This window comes from Salvelinus fontinalis, chromosome 11 (assembly GCF_029448725.1).
Source record: "Salvelinus fontinalis isolate EN_2023a chromosome 11, ASM2944872v1, whole genome shotgun sequence".
Lineage (NCBI taxonomy): Eukaryota > Metazoa > Chordata > Actinopteri > Salmoniformes > Salmonidae > Salvelinus > Salvelinus fontinalis.
The window spans coordinates 12,620,464-12,644,195 of NC_074675.1; the positions used below are offsets into that span (position 1 = coordinate 12,620,464).

Genomic DNA, 23,732 nt, shown 5'->3' on the forward strand with positions numbered 1-23,732 from the left:
TTTTTGCCCTTAATAGGTCAGGGGTCGGCCTTTATATGATTGTAAATGTCATCAGACAATTCTATGAGATATAGGTAGAGTTAAAAAGGCTGGATGAGAGATGCTCAGGAGAGTCTTTGGTTGTGCTCCAAATGGGACCCTATGGGTCCTGGTCAAAAGTAGTGCACTATATAGGTGCTAAGGTGCCAATTGTGAAGCATACTTAGTGTACACACAGCATGCTGAGTATGTGGAGCTCCAGATCTGCTTGGCTCTGCCAACTCTAATATTGACTCGTGGTGAATGTGTGCCGGGTCTTGTGGGGAATACTAAAGGAATTGAATAACTGCATCATCTTGATAGCACCACCGAGAACCATCTACTTTGCAATTTAATTCAACTTGCCCAGACAGCATATAATTGCAAATACAGGCCGGGTTGAGAAGGTGAATGAAATCAGGAGCTAGTAAACAACAAGCGTTGGGGTTATTTGAGCCAGCGAGTATTTGCTACGGCGGTTTAGATTATTTTTGGCATGGCTGTTTTGTGTGACTAGAACCTGTGAAATGGGATTTTATTACCTTGAATCTTTTTGATATGTGAGGGAGTCGTTCAGTAACGGGCCAAGAGTGTGCAAAGCTGTCATCAAGGCAAAGGGTGGCTACTTTGAAGAATCTAAAATCTATTTTGATCTGTTTAACACTTTTTTGGTTACTGCATGATTCCATGTGTGTTATTTCATAGTTTTGATATCTTCACTATTATTCTACAATTTAGAAAATAGTAAAAATGAAGAAAAACTCTGGAATGAGTAGGTGTGTCCAAACCTTTGACTAGTACTGTATATGATGACCTAGACAAATACTGTTAAAGAAAGATATTTTAGATCATGAGGCAATAGCGACTAGAGGGTTAGATGGCATGGGCCCCGGATATTGGATGTAACCAGTTAACAGAGAGGAAAAATACAATTGAGTGTGGAAACTGTGTGGCTTTTGCCCCATTATACCATCTATGTGATCAGTGAGCCTGACATCTCATAATGCATTTCCAACAGCAAAAACCAGCTAGAACAACAGGAGTCCTTCATGGGGAAACCAATAAACCAAAGGTGTCACCCTCATAGGACATTACAATGAAAACAACAGGTCAGTGATGGTATAAACCGCAAGGTGTGAACGTTGTAGACTGTCATATGTGGGTAGGTGTTGGATCTCTCAACTGAGCTATAAAGAATATTCCAGAAATGTGACAAGCCATCATCTTTTTACCCATAATCATTAATGTCCATTAACCCCGGGGTGAACGGGTCCAATGAGTACAGAAGGAAGAAACATACCAACTAAAACTGCCTATACCACATCAATTACCCCGGCATCCATTGTGATGGACCTGTGATGAAAGCTTGGACCAAAACAAATGCCTTGTGTCCGCCATCCATGTAATCATCAACATTCTATCATGAGTCAGCAACATTTCCATTTGCACTTTACTTAGGCTCACTTCAAAAAGCAGTGTATGAGTTTTTATCAAGAGATCCCCACTCCAATCAACATCAATAGATCCAATACTTTATTGGCAATATCCGCTGCACCTGGAAACGGTGTTTCAACATCCATCTCTTTTAGCCTCCACAGAGCAGCGGCAACAAAGCCAAGCGGGTTCTTGTATAGGTGCTGTGAGAGATGGAGATGGTGGAGTCAGACAGCCAGGGATCATCTCTAAGGTGTTTCCTCCTTCTTCACACAGTTCAATTAAAATGGCTGGCTTAGTTACAACAGCCATAGGAGACTTGGATCAATATCCACTGACACCATTCATGGATGCCAAGGGAAGCCAGGCTTCCCCCCCCCAAAAAATGTACAAAGAAAAAAATATACAATAATTATTATTTATCGTCTCTGTGTTTCATAAATGTCTTTTAATTCGCAAGAAAAAGAAAGTGGAGAGGGTATCCAAGCGAACGAAACAGCTCCCCTCTCTCTGTCTCATAATGTGTGGGAAATGTACACGACTTTACCAAAAGTATGTGAACACCTGCTCGTCAAACATCTCATTCCAAAATCATGCACATTAATATGGAGATGGTCTATAACAGCCTCCACTCTTCTGGGAAGTCATTCCACTAGAAATCCAGTTCTGTGCTGACGTTGCTTCCAGAGACAGTTTGGAACTCAGTAGTGAGTGTTAGAGCCGAGGATAGACAATTCAGCACTAGGGGCACACTTTCTCTTAGACATTTCCACTTCACAATAACAGCACTTACAGTTGACTGGGGTGGCTCTAGCAGGGTAGAAATGTGACGAACTGACTTGTTGGAAAGATGGCATCCTATGACGGTGCCACATTGAAATTCACTAAGCTTTTCAATAACGCCATTCTACTGCCAATGTTTGTCTATGGAGGCTGCATTGGCTCTGTTTTTATACATGCTCATTTTAAACACCTGTCAGCAATGGGTGTGGCTGAAATAGCCGAATCCACTAATTTGAAGGGGTGTCCACATACTTTTGTATATATAGTGTATCTGATGCTGTCTGGTCAGAAAGACTATGACATTGTTGCCGCCTGTAGCATATTATTATTTTTAATTTTTTACATTTTACATTTATTTAACTAGGCAAGTCATTTAAGAACAAATTCTTATTTGCAATGACTGCCTAGGAACAGTGGGTTAACTGTCTTGTTCAGGGGCAGAACGAATGCAAGGGAAGCTAGCAAGCATTTGACCTCCCTCGATAATTTTTTTATAAAATAGCCAATCAGCGTTGAGGGAGCTCAGCTGTGAATGGTCCTGTCACAACAAAAAATGGGTCAAGGGAAGCCAGTTTGGATTTGGCTTCAGACCAATCACATCACTAGACAAACGTCATTATTCACAGAAAAAAACTTGAATTGTTGCATCTCATTGTGTTGTCCTCCGGTGGCTTACTAGCAAAAATCGGCCCTTTCCTAAATTAGCCAAGGATGGAGATAGGGATTTGAACTTGTGGTTTTACTAAATTCTCTGCAATGGCCAATTATTATAACGGTGATTCTGATCCAACCATAAATTCATACATGGTGCCATTGGCCTGAGAGGATGGAAGTTCAACATGTAGCTACATGTACAGTAGTATGCTAATGTTAACCAGCTGGACTGGCGTATAGTATCTCATGAAAGGAAGTTAAACTAGCAAGCAAGTATTTTAGCCAGGTAGCCTAGGACAACCAAACCTAAAACCGTGTACAGAGTCATAGACAGAGTCATAGACCGTTTAGGCAACATGAAAGAGGAGGATGGCATTGGTGTTTCCCTACAAGTAGGGTGAGTCAACATGTTTTTTTTCTACTTGCATGCACGCACACTCACACACACGCGCAAATCAGTACCATGGACAGCCACATCCTACTTAGCTTACGTTTATTGGACTAAATACTTTGGGGTATCTTTGAGTTGTCACTGTATTAGACTAAGCATACAGTAGGTGATTAGATGATGATGAAACGTTAAAGTTGAAATGGTGTTGGAATAGTGGAGGCAGCTCCGGTTTTCTTTGTGACTTGCAGTAACTCTCTGTGGCTCTAAATCAATAGTTGTTTAGTAGTCTGAAAAATTACCTTGCTTGACCATGCTGAAGGTCATGTAAATCTATAATTTTTCTTTAAAACAACAATACAATACACAGATAATACAAATTGCTGCTCCCATAAGACAGTGTTCTGGACAGTGGGTGTTCTGGACAGTGGGTGTTTTGGTCAGTGGGTGTTCATGCTCGATTTTAAACACCTGTCAGCAACGGGTGTGGCTGAAATTGCCAAATCCATAAATTTTGAAGGGGTGTCCACATACATCTGATTCTGTCTGGTCAGAAAGAGTATGACATTGTTGCGCTCGCCCCCGTCTTTTATACAGGTAACAAACAGAGATTAGGAGCACTCCCTTTAAGAGTGTGCTCCTAATCTCAGCTCGTTTCCTGTATAAAAGACACCTGGGAGCCAGAAATCTTTCTGATTGTTTCCCTCATTAAAATGCAAATCAATTTATAACATTTTTGACATGCGTTTTTCTGGATTTTTTTGTTGATATTCTGTCTCTCACTGTTCAAATAAATCTACCGTTAAAATTATAGACTGATCATTTCTTTGTCAGTGGGCAAACGTACAAAATCAGCAGGGGAGCAAATACTTTTTTCCCTCACTGTATGTTCTATTGATTTCCTCATGGCAGAGTCTGCACTGGTCTGACTGTTGAATACCACATATACTGAGAGTTAATTTCGTATCGAGAACTTTATATAATAGCTTAAATTGAAAAGAACGACTTGATGCGTCAAATGTTGTTTTGTATATCAATTCATAAACCCGATGCCATGGTATTGGGACATCGAAAATCTGCTCCCAACTATCTTGAATTTTGTCAAACTCTTGACCGTAAGTGAAACTGATACATTTTATGATTCATATTAGTCATTTTAAGCCATTTATGATTATTAATTGGCGACAGACAAACAAATTCATTCATTTCTCGTTTAAGTAATATCCTCTTCCATTTTTGTGGCAGAGCTGCGATGAGTTGGTTATAATTTTGTATTGAGCATACATCTCCATACACCTGGATTCATTGGTTATATGACATAATTCTACCGTCATTGTTTACAATGTCATTCATAAACAGGATACCTTTCTTAAACATTCTCTCCAAGAAAATGGGTAAATCCTTTATCAATATGTTTTGCTCACATAACTTGAAAAAACATTATCTTGGAGCCACTAATAGATATGCAAACAGTGATATCACTAGAGAATGAATCAGTGTACATTTCTGACATGTGTTTGTTTCCCTTTCCATGGTTTCAAGATCCTATCTGTTTTGTATCAAAATTGATAGTTGCAAGATCATTCAACTTTTCAGGAACGTGTACACCAAGCACATCAACAGCACCATCCACCCATGTAATCGGGAGACCACATAGCAATTTAAAGTTTGTGTCTTTTAGAGACCCAATCCGTAATATAGTACACTTATCATAGTTGGGTTTTAATCCAGATAAACTGGAGACATTATCCAGGTCCTCAATAAGACTGTTCAGAGTTGAAGATTGTGGACTCAAGAAAAAAAACTTGAATCATCAGCATATATTTATACCTTTGTTTCTAATCCATACATTTATAACCCCTTACTTTTATCATTGGATATGATTTTTATAATTAACAATTCAATGGCCATTGATGCACATGGTGCACATGGTGAAAGAGGGCAAACCTGTTTTACACCTCTTAACATTTCAACATTCTCAGAGAAATAACCATTATTTATCATTTTACATAAAGGAGTGTTATACATTGGCTTTTATCAATTTTACAAGAGATTCTCCAAAATTGAAATAATCCAGGCACTTATAAAGTCTAGCCGTACTTTATCGAAGGCTTTCTAAAAATCTTCTATAAAGATTATGCCTGGTTTCCTTGCATTCTCATAGTTTCCAATTATTTCTAATAATTGTGTTATCTCCAGTATATCTTCTTTCTAAGAATCCTGTCTGATCATGATTAATAATATCCGGTAAGACTATTTTAATTCTATGAGCAATACATTTTGCCAATATTTTTGCGTCGCAACATTGATGGGTGAGGGACCTCTAATTTTTTTGAGACTGGGTCTTTATACCGGGGGCGCTCCTGAGTAATCAACCCTTATTTTTGTGTGTCAGACAGTTTAACATTTATATATGAATAATTGAGACACTCTTGAAGTTCAGTGAAGTTCAAGAAACTTGAAAATAAAAATATTTTTACATTATTTTGCTTTTTCAATCAAAATGTCCTTTGGTGAGACAATGTTTTCTCCATCATTTAACTATTTTCTGAGGATTCTTTTTGGTGGCATTTATATGTTGAAGGTGTGTTTTTCGCAGTTTGTCATCCAATTTGCTTGTTTTTTATAAATTAAACCAGATCTTTCCTGAAAAAATTCCTCAAACTCCTTTTGTTTTGCATCTAAACTAGTCAGAACTTCTGTAGAACATTTATCAACACCATTGTTGTGGAATCTTACATGTTCTATTTCTGCTGTAAGTATTTTCTCTGTAGACCCAATCTGTTTTTGTTTTTGGGATGAAAATTGAATTGAATGATCTCTAAAGACGCACTTAAAGGCATCCTGTACAATAAGTGGATCTGCTGAACCTGTATTATGTAAGAAAAAAATCTGTTACAAACTCCTTAGTTTTCATTAAAAATGTACTGTCGGTCAACAAACTGATCTAATTTCCAATACTCCCGTCCTCATGGAAAGATTGTCATAGTTAAATGGAGGGCTATAAGCTGATGGTCTGATCGCATTCAGTCCTCAGTACATACTTTTTCACCATAGAAAATGATACCAGAAAGTAATCAATCTGACTAGCTTGATTTAGCCTCTTCCAAGTATATCTTACAAGGTCTGGGTTTTTAACCCTTGTGTTGTCTTAAGGGTAAAAAATGACCTGCCTATGTTTAACAGCAGAGAGAACTCCCTAAATGATATTTTTTCAACTTGAAATTTTATGACTTTTCCTAGAGTGACCCCAACATTAGAAAAAGTGAAACATAGCCTTTGTTTATATTTCCATGGAAGCTGTACACCACCAGGGTACAAAGGTTGTCTTAGGGTAATTTCTGACCCGGCAGTTATAAAATCATTTACACACAACAAAAACCACAAAGACACACACACACAATGAGAAATTGAGATTGAGTGTGCTACTGATTTAACTCAGCCAGCAGCTCCTGAAGAGGAAGATTACCATGGTTGGCACAGTTAGAAAGAACAAGCCTGAGCTTCCCCCTGCACTCCTCGCAACAAGGGGGAGAGAGGCCTTCTCATCAAAGTTTGCTTTTACCCCCACCACCACTCTAGTTTCTTACCTCCCAAAGAGGAAGAAGAATGTGGTCCTCCTGAGCAGACTGCACAAAATGGCTGAGATCAGTGATCGTGAGGACAGGAAGCCAGCCATCATCCTGGACTACAACCACAACAAAGGAGGTGTGGACAACCTGGACAAGGTGATTTGAACTTACAGCTGCAGGAGGATGGCTGCCCACTGGCCCCTGGTCATCTTCCATAACATTATTGATGTGCCCTCATACAATGCCTTCGTGATATGGAACAAGATCAACCCTACCTGGATGCCTGATAAGCAGAACAAGAGGAGGGTGTTCCTGGAGCAGCTGGGAAAGGCACTTGTAACCCCACACATTCAAAGAAGGGAGCACCTCCCCCGCACAGCAGCCTCTGCAGCGCTTGTGAAAGCTGTTCAGGGGGCTGAATCTTGTCCTGATCCACCTGAGGCTGCAGCTGGGGCAGGCAAGAGTAGGAGATGCCAATTCTGCCCCCAAAGAAGGACTGTAAAACAAATACTATGTGCTGCACATGTGAGAAATACATCTGCAAAGCCCATGCACACAAACACTTGCATACTGTCCTACATGTGCTAATTAGAGTTGATTGATTTATGTTCTTCACATTCTTTGTTTTGTGTCTATTATCTTATTTTATTTGTATTTAATGTTGTTGTTTATACACCTTGTGGGTGGGGACAATGGTTAAAAAAATGGGAGAAGATTAGTATTTTGTAGTTGAATTCCTCATTGTACAGTATATACGAATATATCACTATCACTAAAGTTCAAGACTGTTATTGTTTCCCTTCAATAAAATGCATTCAAAATTACTTTCTGCACATTTCTGCTACTTTCTTAGGCTATACAAGTGCTATCTCTTGCTAAAAAAATTATGTTTACACCTATGCAGTACCTTTAGCAATTATAATAATAATTAGTAAAGAAAACAATTATGACAGGCGTGTTGTAATAAAAACTAGTGGTGTCCACTGATTAAATGCAGTCTTTCTGCATTGTGAAGAGGGAAAACCCAGATATTCACAAAGTTCGTGATGAATTATAGGTTGTTTCTTCATGCAAAATAGATTTTGGGTTAAAAATTAAATTAAGAGTTTTATTTTAGGGGTTTAGTGGTGGGTCATTTTTTACCCTTAGGACAAGGAGATTAAACAGACTGTTAAGACTACACAAGGGTTAAGCCTCCATATATTGACCAGTTCCAACGTGTCCATAATATTCCTAATCTCTTTGAGGCCCAAAGGGGGATAGTTGGTAGTATGACAGCCTTTACGGTGTGTTGATGTACCTAAAACTGTGTTGTAGTCCCCTATCATTATAATAGTTATTTCAATTTTGGTGACTAATTAGATTATTGTAAATATTTTCAAAGAAGTTTGAATCATCATTATTTGGTCCATATAGATTTATGAGCCATAACTGTTTGTCATCAAGTAATATATTCAAGGCAATCCATCTTCATTGAGGATCTATTTTAATTTGTTGTACCTCAAGATCCAAATAATTGTTTAGTAGGATCATAACACCATTTTAATTTCTTAACCCATGCTGAAATACATTTTACCATCCCTTTTTCCCAGACCACTTCATCAGAAGATATTGAATGAGTTTCCTGAAGACAATAAATATGGTAATCCTTCTCCTTTAGCCATGTAAAAACGGATCTTATTTTCTTATTATAAGCCAACCCATTGGAATTACATCTGGCTATACTTAATTCACAGATCACCATGATGGGTTACATTTTAAGATACTGATCCTTGTCCTTACCATCATTTTTATACGCTTATCCATGATTTGTATACACCTATCCATACTAACTGTAAGTCGTACCTTCAGTTGTCCTCCAATACCTCTACCTCTACCACAAAAACAAAATACAATTACCCCCAAATAGTCTAATCCCTATCCTAACCTGTCTCCCTAGTGGAGCTTGGACCCCTAGTGTTGCTCCCAGCACGAGTCCATGTTGCACTTGGCAATTACTACACAAAAACTACGAAAATAAATACATTATAACACTCTCATAATACAATTGTTTGTTACATGCAATATGTTTTCTGGACTTCACCTGACAGATGTTGCTCTCCGGTTTTGTAATGAAACAAATGTGTGGTTGAATTTATTCTGCCACTGTGTCTTCTTATTGTCTCGGTTTTAGGCCTTTTTATCAATATATCACGGTGTCAAGGCATATGAACTAACAGGTTATTGAGCAAACAACGCAATTATCACAACACATACTGTAGGTTGTAATATTGCTTTTTTTCTGGATTGGCTTCCCTGGTGACTTTACTCCTTATTTTAATAATCAATATGAAGAATTTTCTATTCAACTTTGATAGTATACTAGGCTATATCTTATTTTAAAGGTCGAGAACTGAGAGAGTATATCAGAATACTATACAAATGTTAAATATAGAGCGAGGATATTAACCATTTAACTAAATTATACATGGAGCAAAATGAAACTATCGCTGGATTCAATAGTGCGACAGAACTCAAATCTCAGATTATTTATTTAATGAAGGGAATAACACAGTAGACTATCTTCTCATGACATTACACAAAGTATGTGGGAAGCATGCATGTGTAGTCTGTTTGGATAGTTAGACCTGCTCTTTTCTGTCCATGTCATCTCATAGGATGAGAGGAGGAAGCAGGGATGTGTCCTAATATAATGGTCGCCGTCCAAGTGACTCTGTGGTAACGCACATCCCCAGAGGAATTCTAACTGCGGTCGCTTGAACCGCGCACACGTGCCTGCGGATGACGCCTTTTCACCTCTTATTCAACACTTTACAAAACCCCATAAAGCTCACCCAGTATACTACTCCACCACATTGACTTCAGAAATGCATAAGATACATCCCAATGCAAGTGTAAAAACGATTTAAAGCAACTTACAATAAAACGTATTATGGGTAGTATAACGTTGTGCAAACCGTGCACATAGGGTTGGTTCCTAATTACTCACCGAATGTGTAACAAATAATATGGCAATTCCTTTTAAACCATGTGATATGCTAATTTGACAATCATAACCATTTCTTTAGCACTATAACATACAAGCAGCGCTGCAAAAGCGCCCAAGCAATCAAGGTAGCCTAAACATAGCGAATGTCCTTTAAATAGAGCAATGGTCAGGCAATAAACACATCGTGTTCGTTTCGAGAAAAACGTAAACATCGACAATCAAACCTCATATTGAACCAACGCCCATTGCATGGTCGCATTCACTGGCATGTCAACATTCGGAGGAATGGTAAAGGTACTTGCCTGGAATGTGTAATATCTTGTCCCGTTCGGCGGGTGCACCTTCGGGGAGTTGGTCCCGGTGCTCATATCTGAAAAAATCATATTTCCTTCGAAGCAATCCAAAAGTGGTCAGAGATTTTTAAAACCGATGTAGCCTATTCAGAATATCAAAACATGTGCTTGCACACATCTGGGTGCTGCAAAGGATAACTTTAAACCTGTCCCGACCGAGGTCTCGTGGTGGCAGCACTCTCGGCACCGCACGCCCACACCCGAGAGGGTCCAGGCAAGGCGACGCGCAACGGTTGGAATCTTCACAACCGATCAAGAGGCACAGTGGACGCTGCTTTCCACAAAGCAGGATGCGTTATCGATTGGCCGGCTGAGAAAAAGTCGGTGTAATATAACGGGGTCCATGATTGCCTTGCGCTCGTCGCACAGCACAATTCTGACAGTGCCTCGGACCAGTCCATCTGTTTGCCACGATAATCACCTCCCTCCTATCCGCCACTGCTTCCACGAGTAATTATTCTGAGCATCAGCGGGAGGCTAACCAATACTATATTGCCTCCAAAGAACACGCAGAGTGCGTTTACAGGGGAGGGAACCTCTCTCTCTCTCTCTCTCTCCCTCTCTATGTTACTGTGAGGGATGATTGCATTCCTAAGGTATTTGTTTTCTCTCCAGAAAAGAGAGGAGCATCAGTGTCCATGATGTGTGGGCTATTGATGTGTTAGATAGTGTGTGTACTCAGTCATTTCAGTTATTACCAGCTCTCGATTTGTACTAAATGTGTACAGTGTTTAGGCTACAGTTTATTACAGCTGTATTACATGTACTGTACAGTAGGATACAGCTTCCATATCCCATGCCAAAAAAAAGACGAGAAGTATACAAAATTGTCAAAATAATATATGTCCATACAAATATATGTATTCCAAATACATTTACAAATGCGATAACATCTGCAAATCTGTGTACGGGACCAATAAACTTTGATTTGATTATACTGTAGGCAACGCCCTCATTCATTGTAAGGCTGAGTGTGCAGATCTTGGCAGGCAGGAGCTGTGTGCAGTAATGACTTCACTGGGGACCAGCTAGCAGCACCTCCAGCACAGAGCACATAGCACAGCACCTCCAGCACAGAGCACATGGCACAGCACCTCCAGCACAGAGCACATAGCACAGCACCTCCAGCACAGAGCACATAGCACAGCACCTCCAGCACAGAGCACATAGCACAGCACCTCCAGCACAGAGCACATAGCACAGCACCTTTCAGCTCTGGCCTGAGTCAGGCAGATCTCCCTAAGAGAGATCCTTACAAAAGGAGAAATAGAAGGAGGGAAAAATAGAGAATGAGAGGGTGAGAATGGAGGGGGAGAGAGAGAGAGAGAAGAGAGAGTGGGAGAGTAAGATGTTCAAGGGACGTTATGTGGGACTAAAGGTCCAACCGAGTAGTCACACATAGAAAGGTCTTTCCTCCACATCTTCTTTTCATTAGAGGATCTGTAATCAAAGGTTATAAAACCGCAGTATGTAGTATTACACTTGGTCTGCCTTGAACCAATTCCAAACCCTCAATCCGACCACTTGCTCAAAATCCATTTCCAGAAACCTTCAATATCTTCCATCCTCCATATTGATTTTTCCCCTGCTCCCTGAGTTCTCTATAAAAAGAGAACCATTTCATTCATTTAAGATGAATGCGGCATTGACCAAGAGAAGCTTTTATCTACCATTTTATAAAGTGGAGGACATTTAGTTGCATAGACTTCCTATGAAGGGGATGGCCTGGTGTGGCCTCATCCAATTTCCTCCCATCGACTGGCTCCTCTCTCTGGGAGAGTACAAACTGCCATTGTTGAATTATGTAATCCAATTCTATGGCCAAGGTACCAATAGTCCATTTACTGGACCTTATTGAATAAAACATTTAAGACTTATTTATTTCTTGTTTAAAGGGATACTACGGTATTTTGGCAATGAGGCCCTTTATCTGCTTCCCCAGAGTCAGATGAACTAGTGGATACCATTTGTACTTCTCTGTGTCCAGTATGAAGGAAGTTAGCGGTAGCTCGCAAGCTAATGCTAACTAGCGTTAGCACAATGACTGGAAATCTATGGGAATCTGCTCGAATATAAAACCACCTCATTGCCAATATCCCGAAGTATCCCTTTAAGCACAATGCGGACATCCTATTACAATGTCTTGGTAGGCTTATTAAAAGTGAATATTTATGCGTAACGCATTGCAACAATTTACTCTTAAAAGAACACTTAAAATTCCAATGTACTTGTTCCCTAACTCAGCTAATGTATTTGGCTCTTAATTGACTCGCCTGGATAAATAACGGTGAAAAACATAGCAGACTGTGGGTGACCTTGATTCAGTTGAGCATAGCCCCATGCTAGTGGGATATGGCATCGAGGGTATCAAAGCATACGCTCTTTATACTACAGCTTTTCCTTTAGTGTTACTAGCGCTACATCAGATCCTATGAACTACAGTTCAACACTGTTAGGTCAATATTTTATATGTTTCTGACCACATCACTAGAAGCACTCCAAACCATTAATAGTTTGCTACACGGCAAGCCGGGGCCCAGATATATACTTTTGGTCTTGACCTTAATTGCATAATAACCCTCTTCAAAATGAGATTCTGTATCAGTAGGCGGCTCAGACTGGGCGAATAATAATAGGATTCTGGTAATTACGGGAGCGTGTGGTAAGGCTCTGGTCCTCAGAGTCGTGAAATGCCTGTGGAAATGAGCCTTAATCGAGAGACTATCGCGTCTTAACGACCGTCTGATTCCCCAGGGCCTCTGCTCTAATAAGAAACCATGACATCGTGCTGAAGCTGCTGCAGCCACCGAGTTAAAGTCATGGAAATGGAAACGGGCAAAAGACAACGTTTTTAAACATTATCTAATTCTCCTCTCTCCCTTTTTTTTCCATCCATGGGGACCTGAATGCTGGGAAGTGGAACTGATGCTCCACGTCCTCTACCCCCTACGCAGGGAGATGCCAGGGCAGAGCTGGGCACAGACAAGGCAGATGGGCCTAGTATCCAGAGCTCTGATTGGATAATGAGCCAGTGCCTGAGCATTTGCACACAGGGGTATAGCTCCCAGGGGCGATAGGGGAGGAGAGAGTCTGTCCGTCTGGGCTGTGTCCTCAAGCATAATGAGCCTCTCACCACCACATAAACACAACCAGCCAGATGTGTCTGTCTGTCTGTCTCTCCTCAGTCACTGTTGTCATGCTTTAATTCCGTCCATATGTAATGTACGTAACATCTAGGAAGCGATCTGTCTCTGTCATTATCAACAGTTGTTTTGGGGCTTCTTTACGGTGCTTGCTAATTTCCATCCATATAGTCATGAACAACATCAGTCCTTTCTACAAGGGAGAAGCATCAGGAAGACAGACATATAAAGATGACACCCAAGGAAACTTTAACCATTAAAATGACTAGAATCCAGATTTTCTTTATGGGTACAAACTACAGGAATGGATACATTTGACTGTGTGCTCAGTTTCAGGGGGAATTACACACTCTTACCCTGGGATAAAGGCCAGTTAGTGTGACTTGAACTGCTTTGTCAGTTTGAGTCACACCTGTCTGCAAGAAAGGTGTTTTGGTGGACAATTTCCTTGCTGGTCTAGTTTCCTAGTGTGGCCGTGATAGTAGCACTGTGCTCTGCTGTTAGTGCACTGTACAGTGCTATGCTGTACGGTACTGGCCTGAGCTGTGCAAGAGTGAGGACATGCAGAAGGATCATGGGAGCCTGGGGTTACTAAGCCTGGCCGATCAGCTGTCATGCAAACAGACCTGTCTGCAGTGGCCAATGACATCATCATACAGATGTGCAGTGGGCCTGGCTTATGCCCCTGCGTGCTGATTGGCTGTTGAGACAGAGCGCTGAGCTCTCAATCCCCTGTGTGTCTGGCTGGCCTGCTCAAAACAGCATGGTTTAAGTCCTCATAGGAACACTGCAAATCTGACATACGATCGCAGACACACACATTTCATCATATTTGATTGCCTTAGAACAGTTTTACTGTAAGTCAAAATAGGAGATAGCTACAGTACAGGCTATTGTCATGTAGTAAACAGGAGATAACTACAGTACAGGCTATTGTCATGTAGTAAACGGTATTACTTTTGTAAATACTGCAAATATGCAGTAATACAAGTGGTGTTGATTAAAAGTCAATATATACTGAAGACCCTTCATCTAGTCAGCTCCATTAAAGCAGAGCATGCCCAGAGAACAGCCCTGCTCGTTAAGACCAACACCGGAGCGTGTGTGCAGAGTACACACACACACACAAAGTCCTGCTCATTAAGACAAACACCTGAGTGTGTGTGCAGCGTGCCACACACACACACACACACACACACACACCTCTGTTGGAATCCCTAACAACACATACAAGGCTGTTTCATCAATCAAAGAGCTCAAACCAATCAATTTTACGTTGACAGCCCGTGTTTGATCATCCCAATGCTCTAATCTTCGAGGCCAGCTGACAAGATAGTAGCGTTGTTAGTGTGTGTATCAGGCTAGAGGAGAGGGCTGTGTTTTCTAACCACGGAGCACAGCTAAAACGTCATTAAGCAGGAATGCGGAGCGTTGCTTTGAGAAGGCCTTGTTAGAGACACAAGAATACCTCATTAAAATCTAAGAAGGTAGAACGCATGATACATATTATGGTTAATGAGCTCCTATTCCCATAGAGATGGCAGAGGAGGAAATACAGAGGAAAATAGAATGTGGTCTCTTTCAGGTCTAATACTACAGAATACCTTAGAACAAACACCTCCACTATGTTCTGTAATGAATTATCTGCTAAAATACACTTACACATTCTTACCTGTCACGTGGTTGGTGTAGCATTCAGTGAGGACTAGGCTATTCACATTGATATTTTCTGAATCTAAAAACAGAATTAACATGAATAGATAGTTCCATAATTAATGAGGCATTGGACACCATTGATAAGACAACCATTATCTTTCAGATCGTATTGTCAAACCACTGTTCCAGGATTTGATAACCGACACAAGCTATCGCCCAACAATATTGATATTTTCAGACAGAGATTGGTGTCCGATTATTCCTGTTATAATCAATCAATCAAATGTATTTATAAAGCCCTTCTTACATCAGCTGATGTCAAAGTGCTGTACAGAAACCCAGCCTAAAACCCCAAACAGCAAGCAATGCACCCAAGTCCTCTCAACGCAGCTCATGCTGTCCAAATGTATGACGTGACACACCTGAGCTGAGGCCCCAGTGATACAATCACTATGGAAACCATGACACTCGGCATGCAGAGATCACCGAGATACGCAAACACATATGTGAATGTGGTCAACACACAATATATATGCATGAAAAAGTGATAGACGTGTGGTAGGTGTATGTGGGTTTGTGTGTTGAGACGGTGCGTGTGTGTCTCTCTGCCTGTGTGTTGGTGCATCTGTGCGTGACTGTGTGTGAGCATGCAAACATGTTGGCAAAATCATATTTTGCTGCAAGCTTCTTTGACCAAACAGCCACTTATACTTATGCAAATGTGTTGAAAATGAGGCACAGTAGAGCAAGGAGAGGCTACAACACAAAGCAGTCATATAACTACTGGGCTATACTCCACTGAACTTCCAAGGCTACCCATCCAATATGGAACACTCCCATTAAGCGATGCGGGGGGGAGAACAACATTTAAATAAGTGAAGACTTTGAAATATAAGTTTGAATATGAAAAACACAATTTCAGATTGTGAATGTGGCACTTCAGTAGCACTCTGGTTTAACCATGGCATATGGAGCTGCTGAACGGCAACGGAGTACCCCAATTATGTGGTTACATAAACACTCCTACACCCTCTCCCCAGGGGGGTTATTGAAATGACAGAAAACTATTCTGTGCAAAAACCACAAGCAATTCTATAAGTCTGTTGGAGTTCATCTGCCCTCTCATGCGACGGAAAAATACACGTTTGAAACCCAAACTGTCGGAGAGGATGATGTTGTTGGAAGATGATACCTGCTGAGCTATAAGCAGCATTACTGCCAGCCAAATCACGCTAATCATCCGAATCTTATGTGAGACAAGCAATTCACCTTCAAAAGCATGTTTCCCGGCTGTATGACTGCAACGGCTTGTCAGTTTCCGACTGTTTCTTCTCCTCCAGTTTGGTAAGTTATCCTCATATGCAGAGGCAGGAAGCTACTGCACCTTGCTACAGACTAGCTATCAAATCCTAATCCTACATCGGAGACACTCTTTACAACCTCTCCTCACGACATAAATAGACATGTAGTGAATCAGTATTACAACAACAAGAGAGACTTTGTCCATACGACTACATATTCATTAGGTTTGCTGCGGCGGCATCTTTCCACAGATTGCAACATCTTGAGGAAAACCTCATCAATCATGTACATTAAATCAATGTGATTCAGGACAACATGCCAAGTTTCCCCTTGCATTATTCAATGGTCGTACATATGTGACCACGCGTTTATTCCAAAGCCACCACCAGTGAGTCAAATGAAATCTCCTTGATCCTCCAACCTATCAACAACAGCCAATGTCATGCATATACCAGAACTTGGCACAGTATGGAATCAAATGGCATGATTGGATGATCCCGCAATACAGAGCAGGAGGTAAACCTCCAACAGCCAGTAGTTTATGGGGACGGGTCGGCTGCATGCTTGTTATGCAGCACATGATAGATCTCTCTGGGGGGAGAGACATGTTAGCATTAGCATTTCTACTGTCACCGTGCATAGAGACACACGGGAAAGAGACAGAGACATGCTAGCATTACCATTCATACTGTGACCATACCGAGCACACAGTGCCAAACATAGGCAGCCTTAACAAGCTGACTGGAGACAGAGCCAGGCTTCAAGACGTCAGGCTGGGCTGTCGCACAGTACCGACAACAGCTCCCCAAAGGCCGGGCCTGTCAGTTAAGCTAGTACTAAGTCTGCACAGAGCCATCCACAGGGTGTGGAGGAGAAGAGAGACAGATTACAGAGAAGGAGCAGATCAAAATATGCCATGAACAAGCTCCCTCGGTGCTTCACTGTGAGGAAAGCCTAGTGCCGTTATGAAAGCCTAGTTCCTTTATATTTCATTATGGAGCAGGAGTTGCAGAGTAAATTGACTTGATAATACATAATAATGTTATATCTAGCAGAACCCCCTCCTACCGCTAGCTCCTCTCGTCTGTGTAATGTGTAACTTCCTGTGTAATGCGAAGCAGCCTTCATATTGGCCTGTCGGTGTTGAGAGGACCCCTCCAGGCGACTGTCACACCGCCACCCTCCCAAATCAGACGTGTCAGAGCCTAATTGGGCCGCTCCCCGCTCTAACGCTGCACGCCAAATTCTCTACTGGCTGTGCTGGGACGATCAACAACAAGTCACTTTCATGTTAGACTGTTTTTCTGCCAAATTAGCCCGCAAGATACCTTTCATAGTCATTATTCTACCGTATGCTTCCTCTGTCTCCAAAAACCCTCCCAGCGTTTTTGTAAAGTTCCACTGCCGTGAGAATTTTTCCCCTAATGCACCAAGACAGACACCCAAACAATGAGTTACTTGACGGTCAGCCAAAACAAAATGTCTGTGTTTGTCTTATCTGAGTGGGAGATGTTTAAGCCATGGCTATTGGCTTGGGCCAGACTTTTTGTTCCTGACCTGACCAGGAAAATATCTGGACCTTAACTATAGTTTGTATCTAACTACGGCCCACCATTTAACCTGGACCCAGTCGAAGGTCAGGAAACAGGGTCCTAGTCAAAGCACCCCCCCCCAATGAACCTTCTTCAACCAGATCTAAACCAGACCTCAACCAGACCTAGAACTGCAATGGCATATTGATGGTGTCAGCACAGGGACAGTGGCAAGAAAAAGCATGTGAACCCTTTGGAATTACCTGGATTTCTGCATAAATTGGTCATAAAATTTGATCTGATCTTCATCTAAGTCACAACAATAGACAAACACAGTCTGCTTAAACTAATAACACACAAACAGTTATACTTTTTCATGTCTTTATTGAACACACTGTATAAACATTCACAGTGCAGGGTGGAAAAGGTATGTGAACCCTTGGATTTAATAACTGGTTGACCCTCTTTTGGCAGCAATAACCTCAACCAAATGTTTTCTGTAGTTGCGGATCAGACCTGCACAACGGTCAGGAGGAATTTTGGACCATTCCTCTTTACAAAACTGTTTCAGTTCAGCAATATTCTTGGGATGTCTGGTGTAAACCATTCTCTTGAGGTCATGCCACACCATCTCAAATCGGGTTGAGGTCAGGACTCTGACTGAGCCACTCCAGAAGGCATATTTTCTTCTGTGAAGCCATTCTGTTGTTGATTGACTTCTGTGTTTTGGGTCATTGTCTGTTGAGCTTCAATTGGCGGACAGATAGCCTTACATTCTCCTGCAAAATGTCTTGATAAACTTGGGAATTCATTTTCTGTCGATGATAGCAAGCTGTCCAGGCCCTGAGGGAGCAAAGCAACCATGATGCTCCCTCCACAATACTTTACAGTTGGGATGAGGTTTTGATGTTGGTGTGCTGTGCCTTTTTTCTCCACACATAGCATTGTGTGTTCCTTCCAAACAACTCAACTTTGTCCATTGCTGGTGACTTAGATCAAAATCAGATCAAATTTTAGGACAGATGTCTGAAGAAATCCAGGTAATTCCAAAGGGTTCACATACTTTTTCTTGCCACTGTACGTACGTGGCCAGCCCTAACAGACAGCCGGGGTCTGTCTCTCACTCACCCTGCTGCACAGGTGTGACATCAGCAGAGCCCTGGTGGCTGGGTGGTACCTCATTGTACTGATGGGATGTGACACGGGGAGCAAGTGACACGCAGGGGCTCCCACGCACCTTTTCAAGGGTAAAGCCACCGCTGTGACAGAGGATGTGACAGGCATTTAAATAGAACCCGCAGCTCCACAGGTGCCTCGGTCTCCTGCCACAAAGACAACTGTAGTCTACTCACATCAATACAGCTCAATGAAACAGAGGAGGACGACCACTTCTTTTGACAATAGATTGAGAAGTGGTTTTGAAAATGTACCTCTTTTTTTTCTTGTTCACATCAATACAGATCTCTCTCTCACTCTCTCTCTCAAAAACAGCAGCACGGTTGTTTTCAGGGTTTGCTGTGTCTTATGTGGTGGTTTTGATGAATCCATTAATTCAGCATTTGGCTTGTTAGTGTTGCTTTTTGGGTCAAAGGTGAATGCAATCAAAAGGATCCCGTTCTCATTTAAACTGGACTATTTCAAAGCAGGTTGTGCAAGACAAGTGTTCCTAGTTGGCGCTGAGCGAGAGGCCTGAGGGGATATTTTCAAGAACATACACTTAGTTGTTAATATGTAGTACTATGAATGAAGGCATTGCTCATGGGGAAATTCCCAAATACCTCTTGCTTTGGAACAACAAAGATACGACTGATCCTGCTTGGAAGCTCATTTGAAAGGCAGACATTTGGACATAGTGGTGTGATTTCAAAGATTACGACTATGTTATGTTTCTATACTGTGGCTAACTTAAAAAGTTCCAATGGAACACCCCAGAGAGAGCTGAGGGTTGAGGAGACAGGAGACGTAGGAGATGGGTTTTAAAGATCCCTTACTGAGGCATGCAGTGGTGCATCTCCCCTCTCTCTGAACCAGAAACCTCCGCTCCACACTGGGGCGAGTGGGGAAAAGTACACACGCACACACACACACACACACACACACAGTGACGTATCTGTATGTTATCGTCAAAACACATCGGGACTAGTGGATATCGTGCAACTGGGGAAAATCACACCCTTTGCAGCCTTGTGATGAAAATGAATGCAATGCACCACATCCCCAGAAACACACTTATTGGGAGTGGGAGGAAGTTTCTCTGCTACGCTAGACAATAGGTGATATTGTAGCCTAACCCAACCATCCACAAACACGCCCGGTGTGCTTTAATAACGGTTTGACATTCAGCACTTGTAACACGCGGGCGTTTGTTGTTGAAAATAACGCCGACTGAGTTTCTCACCAGAAAATATTTACGCCGAGAGTTCAGCCAACACGCGGAGGTTACGTGAGAAATGAGAAACAGGAACTAATCAAAACCATCTGAGGAGAAAAGCCGGGAAAATTCCAGGTGGGAGTTTCAATCATATAACATTGCCTTTCAAACACAAGAAGCAGGCCTCTCCAGTCACCATTTTGTTCCCCCAGTCAGCAGTTTCATCATAAGGCGCTGAGTTAGGCATATAGGATGTCAATCAAGGTAGTCAGCACGGTCAATCATGTGTATGTGTGAGTGGGGCCAGCCAGCGGTTAAGTATAGTACTGTGAACATCAACTTCACACGAGGGGTAGTGAGACGTACAGGAGGATTAGCACCTAAGTGGGGGAGTCTGCCACTAAAATAAGGGTTCAAACCAATGTAAGTACTAGAGGTTACAGAATGCTATGACCTATGATGTGTGTGCGCTCGCCATGCATCTGCGTGGGTTTAGATTAGCGACACACAGAAGATATACAGCGACCACTGTACGTCCTGGAAAATCAACGGTCAGCGCTCACGCCAAACATACGCATTGTTCCAGTGTCTGAAACAGAAACCTGAATAAACCCTGATGTGGGTTTTAAGGCCCAGTGCTGCGGACTCCCACCGTGTCGTGTGAACGCAAAAAGGACGAGCAGCTGCTTTACAGCGCTGCTGATTAGAAGACAGGTCCATTGGTCGTGTAAAGCTAACGACTGAGTCATACAGCACCACAGTTAGCTGTTTATACAGCTCCTCAGTTTCAACGCCAACATTCTGTCAGTTCTGAAGGTCAGGCTGTTTTGAGGCATGTCTCACCAAAGCATCCATATGCATCACCTGGTAGCCACATATAATAGATTATGAAAGCTTGCAGTGAAACTGGAATAATATATTTGGTTGATTATTCAATCAAAAGTAAAGTCACGGTAAGACATAGCGAGGCAGTAGGCCTGTATCTCTTCAAGTTACCAAACTGTCGGGCTTACGGCTATAATCTCTGGAGGTATGTACAGTCGATTTTGGGAGGTTCTCTCTGTTTCGTGACACAGTTACAGATCCTACTGGGCACCAGTCCATGAAGAGGTCAACACCCCAGACCACCGCCCTTAAACCACAGCCACTAAGATCCCCTTAACAGCCATTAGATCCTTGAGGATTTGAACAGGCTTGACTGGGGGGTTGACTCCTTCACATTGCACTGTGAAGGCAGTACAGTCGACACACTCTAAAGCCAAGGCCACTGTTTAAATTCAGCCCCGAGGGCTGGACAGAGGACAGCCAACATGGTAACAGTCTATCTCCAGGGACCTGAACCATACAGCATCGGACCGAACACCCCAGCACAGCCTCAAAGCCATAGCCACAATCGGCAATTTCATCAGCTAAGGGATTGGCTGGCGAAATGTAACCACACTCAAATTCATAGACAGAGCTATGGATGCAATGATTGACAGTCTTATAAGATTGGCATGATAGTAATATTTACAAACCATCCCACCAGCCAACCCCACGCCAGGTAAATGTGTTCTTCCATCATCAGGCCAGCGGTTTATTTTTTATACATTTTTTATTTTACCTTTATTTAACTAGGCAAATCAGTTAAGAACAAATTCTTATTTTCAATGACGGCCTAGGAACCGTGGGGTTAACTGCCTTGTTCAGTGGCAGAACGACACGTTTTCACCTTGTCAGCTCGGGGATTTGATCTTGCAACCTTTCAGTTACTAGTCCAACGCTCTAACCCCTAGAGCTAGAGTTTAACAGCCCTGGCTTACTTATGGGGCCTCTGCCTGAGCTAACGGATTGAAGGGAGCAATTTTAGTGGGCAGATGAGCAGCTGTTTCCCCCTGCCTGTCCCTGTCAGGGTGGTGAGCAGCGCGAGGAGGAGGAGGAGGACGAGTAACGGAGGTTTGATAGACGGGCGCAGGGCAGATTTAATACCAACTACAGGAAAAGGGGGACGAACCTTGAGGGCTCCATTGAATACAATAGAACAATACAGGTTGACGTAGGCGTATTCGTTTGTGGAATACCATTCATTACAAAACTGTCTGCCTTGAACATGGCGCCAATAATCACAATAACACACACTCTCTCTTGTATAATTGCTCATGCCCTCTGCTGCTCCTTCATTCCCAGTGGGACACATTACAAAGGATGTTTGGGAGGATTTGTACAGGGCTAAGCAGAATTGCCCTCATTATACTGATGTTGATAAACAAGGATGGAGTAATCACATTTGACGTAACTTTAATTAAGATTGTCTCTTTGGTTACGACTCTTTGGTTACGGGTTCAACCCAATGGTGCGTTATTCTTCTAGGTCTTCTAGGGAAACAGAAACCAGGTGGATATCTGGGCTTAACCTTGAGCAGCAGAAACAAAGTAGGAAATTGACATGATCAATCTTCCCTGGCGCACTAACACGTCTTCTCATCCCGGGTGTTAAGCGTCTGTGGGCGTCTCTTCTTCTCCTCTGATTGTTTTTACTTTATTTGCAAGTTGAAGCTCATCAGTCTTCTGGGCGGCTGTATGGGGGAGGAGGGGCAAACTCATCCCTTTCTAATTACAGCCCCCAGCACCGAGACAAATGCTGCAGCTCCCGGATACAACAGCCTGCTTTTGGGACACAAATATGATTTCTGCCGCTTCTTCCTCTCGCTGTACCCCAGAAAGTCATTAAGAAATCAAATAAAGGGCAGAGGAAAGCCGGTTAGAGAGCTGCGTTGGTGGGGCGGACGGGGCCCTAAAACGGAGCACAGCTGACACTTTGGGTGCTCCTGATATCTGGATGAGACATTGCAGAGTGAAAGACCACATAACTATACCATTACACAACAAAAAGTGAACTAATTCTTCCATAACTTGATGTAAAACCTGTTGCTGTATTTATGATGAATGCCTGAGTAGCAAATGTCTTTGTTTTGGAAAAAGTTCATATGAACAAATCAGGGCTAAAAGCCAGTCATTGATGCAAGAAAACAGTACAAAGTATTGAACATCTAAGTTAGTCAAGAAGCAACAAACAGTTTTATCAACAGCCAAAAAACGTGTTTTCACTTCCCAGTCCCCATCCCCAAAAAGTCATTAAAAGATTGGAGTAGCAGGCAGGCAGGCAGCCTAATTCCCTAAAGGACAAGTCATCACGTCTGAACTTGAGTGATGGGAATGAAACACGTCCCCACTCGGTTTCACAGACAGAACAAACAGTGTCCCCTACAGCCTATCCATTCTCCCCCATGTGGACTCACAGCACTAAGTCTCCTGAGCTGTCAGGGGGAGGCTGGGAGCCAATGGACACTCCACTTGATCACACTCATTAATTGGCCACCTGACAGCCAGAAAAACACACACAGACAGAAACACACACACACACACACACACACACACACACTGATGATGACGACCTGCTTAGGCTATGACACATCATTTCCCAATGTCTTGAAAGGAGGTGGGCTAAATAGCTACATCACAGCCATTTCATTGCCCCGTTATGCCCAATGGAATCAAA

General features: G+C 42.2%; 1 protein-coding gene across 12 annotated transcripts in view; it reads right to left on the reverse strand.

Annotated features, from left to right (window-relative positions):
- The window catches only part of LOC129865055 (liprin-alpha-2-like), a 214,482-nt gene that overhangs the window by 117,968 nt on the left and 72,782 nt on the right, over nt 1–23,732 (reverse strand). The window contains exon 1 of one of the 12 annotated variants that reach the window (XM_055937497.1): nt 10,141–10,848. The exons of 10 other annotated variants lie outside the window; for them this stretch is intronic. In XM_055937497.1, the coding sequence (XP_055793472.1) occupies nt 10,141–10,221 (81 nt within the window). In that variant the 5' untranslated portion in view covers nt 10,222–10,848. Of the gene's footprint in view, nt 1–10,140; nt 10,849–23,732 lie in introns of those variants that run through there. One more of the 12 variants, XM_055937498.1, reaches the window with a different exon arrangement.